This window comes from Phascolarctos cinereus, unplaced genomic scaffold, assembly GCF_003287225.1.
Source record: "Phascolarctos cinereus isolate Bilbo 61053 unplaced genomic scaffold, phaCin_HiC Scaffold_5;HRSCAF=322, whole genome shotgun sequence".
NCBI classification, from domain to species: domain Eukaryota; kingdom Metazoa; phylum Chordata; class Mammalia; order Diprotodontia; family Phascolarctidae; genus Phascolarctos; species Phascolarctos cinereus.
Genome location: NW_027555958.1, coordinates 194970950 through 194980627, shown reverse-complemented (window position 1 = coordinate 194980627; position 9678 = coordinate 194970950). Strand labels below are relative to the sequence as shown.

The 9678-nt window shown below is 38.0% G+C and overlaps 1 protein-coding gene across 2 annotated transcripts in view; it reads right to left on the bottom strand.

The window, feature by feature from the left end:
* Positions 1-322: 322 nt before the first annotated feature.
* Positions 323-9678, bottom strand: part of SLC17A5 (solute carrier family 17 member 5) — a 69472-nt gene continuing 60116 nt past the window's right edge. For both annotated transcript variants that reach the window (XM_021000152.2, XM_021000151.1), the window contains exons 10-11: positions 6610-6700; positions 323-2100 (exon numbers count right to left, since the gene is read on the bottom strand). In XM_021000152.2, coding sequence (XP_020855811.1) covers positions 1963-2100; positions 6610-6700 — 229 coding nt within the window. In that variant the 3' untranslated portion in view covers positions 323-1962. The remainder of the gene's footprint in view (positions 2101-6609; positions 6701-9678) is intronic.

Below are 9678 nucleotides of genomic sequence, written 5' to 3'. Positions count from 1 at the left end.
CAAGATAACGGGTCTGAGGCCGCATTTGAACTCAGGTCCTCCTGACTTTAGGGCCGGTGCTCTATCCATTGTGCCACCTAGCTGCCCCTAGATAACTTTTTAAGGAAAAAATGTGCTTATTATATATCATCCCTTTAAAAATGTGTATAAGGGCAGCTAAGTGGCACAGTGGATAGAGCACCGGCCCCGAAGTCAGGAGGACCTGAGTTCAAATGTGGCCTCAGATCAAACACTTGACACACTTACTAGCTGTGTGACCCTGGGCAAGTCACTTAACCCCCAAAACTATAAATGCTTATAAAAGCTGTAAAAAACCAGAAAATTCACATTTAATCATCATTTTAATTATTTATAAAAAGCAATACCAACACAACAAATTAAAACTATTTACAAAAAATGTTGGACTGAATATGGTTTGAAAAATAAATTACATAAAATTGCACCCAACAGGTAACAAAAAAGTTATCCCAGACAAGATAAGTAGATAGGACTAAAAGCTACAAAACATTAGCTAAGACCTTAATCAAACAGAGTTTCTTTAAAGCATGCTTTGAAATCACTGGCAGAAAATATGGTGAAAATCCCTTTGTAAATCCCAGAGGTTTGATCCCAGGGACTAGAAGCAACAGGGACTATCCCTGGATGATTTGGCCTTTAAAAACCACTTTTACTTTGAATTGCAAACAGAAGCTCAAGTTAAGCCAGGTAAAGGAATGAGGATGGGTTCTATGCCTTTGCAATAGCTCAAGAAGCAGGCACCTATATTTGGAACCAGAAGAAGCAGCGGTACGGACAGCTGGTCCCAAGCATGGCTCATGGGATGATTTAGGAATGACCAGAAGTCTAAATCTGTGTTGTAGACTACACAACAACTCAGAGTTCAACTTGCTGAGCAGAGTGGGTAGGAGTTACCTCAAATATACACAGAGAGGTTGAGATTTCCCCCAGCCTTGGCTGCTATGAAAGTGCGGCTTCATCAGTCAGTTAATAGCCATGTAGTGAGAACTCTACCTGAAGCAATGGCACTGAGCTATTAATGGCAAATCTTAGTCTGTATGGCAATGGCTGGACTCCCTGCCCCATGAGCCAGAGAGGAAATGTCTAGGTAAAAATGGTCTGTTGGTGAAAATAAAGCTGCCCCTGCCACAGCTACCTGGCCGAGAGTAAACTCCATAAAGGCAGTGATCCTCCCTTACTATCTCTCCAGGAGCCAGTGCAGGGCTTTACACACAGTGGACCCTTAATATATTTTGAATTGTACTAGACCAATTGCAAGGCCAGATTCTATGGATGCTAGCAGCACCATGGAAACTGTAAATTTTCAAACCTGAGTATGAGGGAGAGCAGATTAAAAATAGCTCTTAGAGAATATGTTGTGCTATCCTCACAATAACTCTGTGAGTTAGGAAGTGCAAGTACTAGTATCTTTACAGATGAGGAAACTGAGGCTCAGAGAGGTTATGTGACTTACCTAAAGTCACAAAAGCTAGTAAGTGGCAAAGTTGGGCTTGAACTAGGTGAAATGTGTTCATGAGAGAAGTTTAGATGAGAACAAGTCCTTACCAATACCTGAGAATCTCCATTCGGTTTGTGGAAAGCTACAGGGTTCACTTTAGCTTATTCTCCTAAGTGTATAGTTCTCTTAAAAATAAATAGCACTCCTATTTTATGTTTTTTTGACTTTTAGTCAGTATGTTAATCCTGAACTACTATGCATAATTATTTTCTTATAGCTGTGTATATGAACCTAAATTACAACTTCTAGCATAGCTTTTCTCACTACAAACGATTAAAAATATTACATTTCACAAAAATCAAGAAGTGACATCTCATAATTTCAAGCCTTACAATTATATAAGTACGTTTTTTTGGCGGAGTTTGTAAGCATTCAAATATCAAAGGCACTTTTAGGTTCCATGATGATAAAAATGAATCAAGAGAGTGTTTTTCCCCATGGTTCCTTTAGTTTAGATGCCTGTGATAATTATTTAGAGCCCAGTCCTGCACTTCACCCCTGGAGAAAGCGGTGAAGAAAAGTGCTCCAAATACATTAATACCAGCAGCAATACAGAACACCATCTGCCATTCTTCCACTGTGTTCTGTAAAGAAAAAAAAAAGTAATTCAAAACACTGATAGTAACTGCATTTTTTAGAATCAGGTACTGCTCATACAAGGGAGTTGATTTCTGAGCTGGGGTGGGGTGAGGAGAGAGGACAGTGATGTCAAACTATAAAATTTCACCCCTTGGATTACTTTCTGAGATGTGAATACCTTCTTCTGATTGAGTTATAAAGAAATGACTGGATTGACTGAGCAAAGAAAGAGGCAGGGTGCTTTAAATAGTTAAGTCCTGGGAGTTTAGGAGGGGAAGAGAGAGAATTCAGACTCTGGAGAGCTTTGTGGAAGAGAATCCTGGCTGGCAGATTGGGGGAGGGGAGTGGAAGGGCATGAATAAGCTTTTAAAGACTTTCTCAAAGTCCTAACACATGCACCAGCCTTCTTCCCGACCAGCCTTCTGTCCTACATAGAGATGCCAGCCTGGAATGCTTAGAAGCAGTCTTGTACCAAGGGAGTCACGGTCACCAAAAGCTAGTTGCATTTGCCCACAGAGGACTGAAGAACAGCAAAACGCCTTTACTCATCCACAAGCGGTGATGCCTGGCTTTGAAGTGTGTGTCACTCAGAAGTCCAAAGACCACATAAAGAGTGAAGTTGCAAGTGTGAGCAGACAACAATCTACTGAGAGTCTAACTGGTGCCAACTTAGAAGCAGCTTGCCGGAGACGGGCAGCAGCAATAGCCAAGTATAATTCAGCAAACATTACTAGACACGGAAGATTAATGTGTGTGTAGATGTTCTGTCCACAAAACACTGAGAGTGATATCTAAGGAAGGAGTGAAGTCTATGTCCTCACAGAGACTGGACAGTGCAAGAAAGAATGACACCCAGGAAACTTAGTTCCAAGCAAATGACAGTGTAGCTTAAGAGTTTGGGACTTCTACCAGACAGCATCCCAGCTGCATTTGTTTCACTGAACATCTTCTCTGCCTTAGTTGTGTGTAGATGACTGTCAGTGAAAGGATTCAAGTTCCAATTCCCTGAAGTCACCCTGCTATTGAGACAGTGGCAGTGGCCATCATTGATGCCATGTATGGTGCCAGGAAGCTGTGAGTGCTGCCCACAGCATGCTGTGCTCTGGCCATGAAAGCCTTACATGCTGACGTTGGATATGTGGGTAAAGATAAAGAAACATATGTCTTGAGGAGATACGATTCTCGAGAGATGATGATGGAGGTAGTAAGAAACATATTTTATTGGCCCAAGAGGGCTGCAGACCTCACTATGAGTAAGACTTGTGCTCATTATGGGCAAAGAAAAGTACTTTCAATTTCTGCTCCCTTATCTGGAGAATACAAATGCTAGCAAACTCTGAACTTTTCTGCATTGTCCTATTTCTGTTAGGGGATAGTGAGAACATTATATATGTATGGACATATCAAAACTAGAAATCCATTGTTGCCAAAGTATTGTGGGAAAAGTATTTTTTAGACTATGGACTTCCTACAAAGATTCATTTGGACCAGTGCTAGCATATACCCCAAGGAGGTCACTGCTAAAAACAAAGGTTCCATATACAACAAAAGATTTATAGCAGAACTTTTTGTGGTAATAAAGAACTGGGGAAAAAAAGCAGATGCCTGTAAATTGAGGAATGGCTAAACTAACTGTGGTTCATGAATATAATGAAATATTACTATGATTTAAGAAACTACAAAAATGATTAATACAAAAATTTATATGACCAAATACAAAATGAAAGAGTCAGGAAAAAAAATATACACAACGATTAGAACAATGTAAATGGAAAGAACAACTGCCACAAAATGACATAAACTAAATGTTGTGAAATAACATAGTATAAGCCTGGCCTCAAAGGTACCTCTTACCACTTCTTTGCAGAAGATGAGGTCCAGGGGATGTGGAACATTACATAAAATATGAAACTCTTTTGATATGTTGATCAGTTTTGCTGATTTTTTTTCTTCTCGACTTTTTTTAAAAAAATTCTTTGTTTTAAGGAATAGTCCTCTGGAAAGGGGGAAGGAAAGACATTCGGGGAGAAATTTAGGTGATGTAAAAGCAAAAGATATTAACACAAATCTCTCTCTTTTTTTTAAAGTTTAGTAGTCCAAACTCTCCTAAATTTTTTGATAATTTCTCCAATTTGGGAAAACTTTTTCCATCCTGAATTTAATAATTTAAGTTCATTCAGAACTGAATAAGCAATGAGGAGAATAAGTAGTAAAAAGAGAAGAGAATTAGGGCAATAAGGGTGAGCTTAAATAGAAAAATGTGAACAGTACAAAGGAGAAAGACAGGAACACTACTGAAAAGTCATACTTGTCTGAAATGAATGTATTTTGTCAAAAAAGAAATCTTAAAAGTTCATCTTAAATGTGTTGTGAGTGAGTAATCAGAGAGGCAGGTGTGGTGCCATGGCACTAGAAGAAAAGGGAATAAATCAATGATTATTTATTATAGCAGAATAATATGTTTAAGGCAGCTTCTCAGAATTCCTAAGACAAAGCTGCTCTGTTTAACCTACAGCACAAAATAATACTTCAGTGTTACTTTGAGGCAATGGGTGGCTTACAAACTAGTCAATTCATCAATTGTACTGTAATTCCCACACAGCTCCCAGTTTTGAAGATGCAAATTCTACTAGTGATTTTAAAATGTTTTGTTTTATAACAGAATAATTGTCCCATAAACACATTTTACATTTCAATTACATACTTTAAAAATAAAAGATTCAACAAAAATTTTTTTTAGTAAACATTACTACACTCAAAGTAACATGCTAGGCATGATACAAAGATGAGAAGCACAGTCTCTGCCTCCAAGAAGATTATAATCTAATGAGAGGCACAAGGAATGAAAATGAATAAGCAGATACTAGGTACAATGTGATAAGGATAAGCAAGGGTTCCAGATAAAATCTTGTAAGAAATCTGAGGGAAAATTCAACTTCAACTGGGAGTGGGCGGGAAGTAGTAAAGGCTTCATGAAGGCTTTATATGAGCCTGGAAGGAAGAAAATAATTTCAACAGCCAGAGACAGGAGAGGGTGTGTCCAGGGATAGGGGAAGGACCTTTGGCAATGTATAGCTATGGGAAAATGCAAGATGAACTAGGGGAGTGATAACAGTCTTGTCTGGCTGAACATAAGTGTCCATGAAGTGGGGGAAAAAATGGAATTAGAGCTAGATTATGGAGGGCCTTAAATACCAAGCTAAAGAGTTTGTCTTTTATTTTATAGGTAATATGGAGCAACTGCAAGTTTTTGAGCAAGGTACTGTCAGGGTCAGAGGAAGATGATTTTGGAAAAAGATGCAAATGTGGTGTCAAGAATGCTAGGCATAAAAAAAACCCCCCAAACTATAACTGCTCTTTTTGTGGTGGCACAAAGAGGGCACTTTGAGAATTATCAGTCCCAGCTCCAAAGTCAACCAGAAAACTCCTTGTTAACACAGGGGTAAAAGTGTGCCTCTCTGTCTGGGGGAATATTTTTGTAATTTCTATTCTTTGCTATCTCTTCTCAGTAAATATTTTGTAAAAGTTAATTGATATCAACTAGTTAATTGATATTGGGGGAACCACACTGGCTGGGAGGGTGTAAGCAACAGAATTAGAACTCAGCTCATCAGGGTCACCCCAGAACCATGAGGGGAGTAAGAGTAGTTACTCTGGGGACTCAACCTGAAAGCTACTGGTGTTAAGATCGTCAGAAGGGGTGAAGGAAGAGAGTGCTACAGAGAGTTAACACTACCAATAACAAATAAAAGTAAAAATGAGGGGACTGAAGAGAAAATAGATTTGTTAGTTTTTTAAAAACAGAGGTATATGTGTATGGATGCTACTGATGTGGAATGTTGCATTCAATTTCAAATGAAGTCATTGTATTATTATTTCTATTAAATTATTTTACTTTGACACAAGAAACCTCTCACAGAGAGGTGATAATCTGTAAATGTTTATAATATAAAACCAAAACAAATCAATAAAACTTAAAAACCATCTCTGCCTTTGCTCATGTTCTCTCCTATTTTTGGGACGCCCTTCTTCCTAACTCTATCTGCTGAATTCCTAGTTATACTTTAAAGCTCAATTCAAATACTGCCATTTTTGTGAAGCTCTTCTGGACCTTTCCTGATAATTAATGACCTCACTTAGGACACCATGGCAAATTTTATTTTGCAATTCTCTAATGCACTTACGTATTATTTTATAGTTATATGTTTTTGTGTCATATCCCCCACTAGGCTCCCTTCACCCTGAAGGTGCTTAATAAATATCCTCAAATGTTGACTAATAGAAATAGTTCAAGTATCACAAATGTCATACAAATGTAACTATATGGGGCCTTTCAGGCACAAAATCTTCATTTAACCTACTACTTACATAAAAGGCAATTAAACTATAAATGTACAATAAAAATTAATTTCATAAGTAATAATACTGAAGGATGTACTCAAAATACATTGTAATCACAATATATTCAACTTTGAACTGCTTGTAATGTTTTATGTAACAAAATATTTACTTACATTAGGTGTTAGACTTTTAGCAATGACTGGTCCAATCATTCCTGGAATAGTACCAAATGAATTTGTGATGCCTAGAAGGATACCAGCATACCTGTATAAACAACCCCCACAGTAGTTTATTAGTTGATGATAACACTTTAAGTATCATTTTGCTGTTTTGTTATACCTATCCGACTATGAACTATAATCTTATCAAATTGTGAATATGAGATACTTTACTGGCTGAGATAAAATGGAAGGAAACATGCTTGTCGGGAGTAGGGTTGAATGTTTAGGTGAAACATTCATTTCTATTTTTGTAGTCAATAGCATTAAAATTAATTTATTAATATCATTTAAAAAACATCACTTGTATTTTCAACTGTATCTCCCTTCCTTTCTCTCCTCCCAGAGAGTCATCTTATAGTGAAGAATAGAAAAGACAAACAAATTCATCAAAACCAAGCAACAGGGCCAATTAATATTCTAATACAATTTGAGAAAACTATGCTAGAAAAGAACAGGTGGATGATGAAGTGGATAAAGTGCCTGGCCTGGAGTCAGGAAGAACCTGAGTTTAAATTATGCCTCAGACATTTATTCACTGTGTGACCCTGGGCAAGTCACTTAACCCCATTTGCCTCAGTTTCCTCATCTGTAAAATGAGCTAGAGAAAGAAACAGCAAACTACTTCAGCAGCTTTGCCAAGAAAACCCCAAGTGGGGTCAACAGAATCAGACACACCTGAGGAACAACTAAACAACAAAAATGTTATTAAAATGATACTTTTAAAACAAGACTCGAAGGGCTCAGTGGCAGAGTGGATAGAGGGGCTTAGTGTCAGCAAGATCTAGGTTCATATCCTGTCTCTGTTGCTTGTTAACTGGATGATTGGTACCTCTTGGCACCTCAAGCAACTTTCTGTGATTTTTCTTCTAAGCCACAATCTGAATAAAGAGATTTTTCCTAGAAGTTACTAAACACAGTTTTCTTATACATTTGTCATCATTAGGATGCTGGTTTGGGCATTTCATAAAATCGTAATTTGGGTTACTAATAAGTATTTTGTCACTGTCCTAGGCATAATGGTTCTCTACAGTATCCACTCCAAACTGTGTGGTTTTCAAAGACCTTCATAATCTCAATTCATTTATTCTATCCAATCTCTCTTCCTGCTATTCCATAAGTGCCTCAACTCTGTTCAAGTAAGTAGCCTGAAACATACCATACTCATTTCAGCCATGGTACTATTTCTGTTCTGCGTGGATTGCCCTACCACCTCTCTTTCTGCTTATCTCAAAATCCTAACTATCCTTCAAGGCCCCAGCTACTAGCATTTTCAGGGAAGCCTTTTCCAATCACTTCATATCAGTGAGTATTCAGAGAAGAGAAAAATCACTATGAAGTGATTGGAAAAGGCTTCCCTGAAAATGCTAGTAGCTGGGGCCTTGAAGGATAGTTAGGATTTAGATAATCAATAGAAAGAAGGCACTAAAATTAAGAGGCTTTGGGAAAGGCTTCCTGTAGAAGGTGGCATTTTTGCTAGGACTTGAAGAAAGCCAAGATAACCAGGAGGTAGAGATGAGAAGGGAGAGAATTCCAGGCCTGGGGGACAGCCAGGGAAAATGCAAGAATCTAGAGATATAGTGTCCTGTGTCACTGGATTACAGGCTATAGTAACTATCTACTGGTGAGATGATAAGGGCAGTGTCAGAGGAAAGAAGGAAGCCTGTAAAGGAAATGTTACAAAGGTAAAATCAATAGGTCTTGGCAACAGATTGGATGTGGGAGAGTAACAGAGTGAGGAGTTGGGGGGGGGATGGTGACATCTTAGTTGTGAGCATGGATGACTGGGAGGATGGCTGTACCCTAGATTGTAATAGGGAAGAGGGGAGGGTTTTGTGGGAAAGATAGTGAGTTCAGTTTTGTATATATTGAGGTTAAGATGTCCATGGGATATTCAGTTAGAGATATAGGTAGTTGGCTACATGAGAATGAGGTCAGCAGAGAGATTAGGGTTGATAAGCAGATCTGAGAATCATCAATTTTGAGATAACTGAATCCATGGGAATTGGTGGGAGAACCAAGATAGAGCAGTGTGATAAAAACCTAGAGGGAAGAGAACTGGAAGAAAAAAAAGATGGTTATTAATTGGGAAATGGTACAAACTATGGTGTATCTGTGTAATAGAATATTACTATGCTGCAAAAAATGACAAATACAGAGAAGGATGGAAAGACACACATGAATTGATGCAAGAGTTAAATAAGCAGAGTCAAGAAAAGAATATCTGCAATGATTGAAACAAAGTAAATAGAAAGAACACCCACCACAAAACTGAAAGTGATCATCACAAAATTACAAGCATTACAAAGTCAGGAAGAACAAACAACTGTGGCCCCAAAGAAGAGATATAAGAAAATGCCTCCCCCCTACACCTTGGTGGAGGTGGGAAGTCCTTGGATGTGGAACAACATGTATTTTCAGACCTTTACAATATATTGATCAATTTTGCTGTCTTTTCCTTTTTTGTTTCTTTAAAAAAATAATACTGGGACAGCTAGGTGGCACAATGGATAGAGTATGGGCCCTGGAGTCAGGAGGACCTGACTTCAAATTCGACCTCAGACACTTGACGCTTACTATTTGTGTGACCTTGGGCAAGTCACTTAACCCCATTGCCTACCACAAACAAAAATAAAACAAAACAAAAAACCAATCCTTGTTACACAGAATGACCAGAGGAAGGTGGGGGTAGAGAAAGGGGGAAATTTAGGCAATACTAAAAAATCAAAGCAATAAGAATTTGTTTAAAAATATATACTTCACTGTTTCTACCCCCATGCAACTTACAATTTAGTAGAACTGAATGAAAAACTTTTAAGTTCAGCGAAGTGGTCTCACCAGTTCAACTAAATCTATTTTCAGGCAAGGCAGTTCTATCCTTTCTTGTCTCATACTTGTCCAGAGCAGTATCTTACTTAAAATTATGTTTTATTTCCTTACATGCTCTCCAGAATTTTCTTCTCTAGTCTAAATAATTCAAATTGTGTGTTTTGGTATGCTTGACAAACTATATTCAGAAGTTCT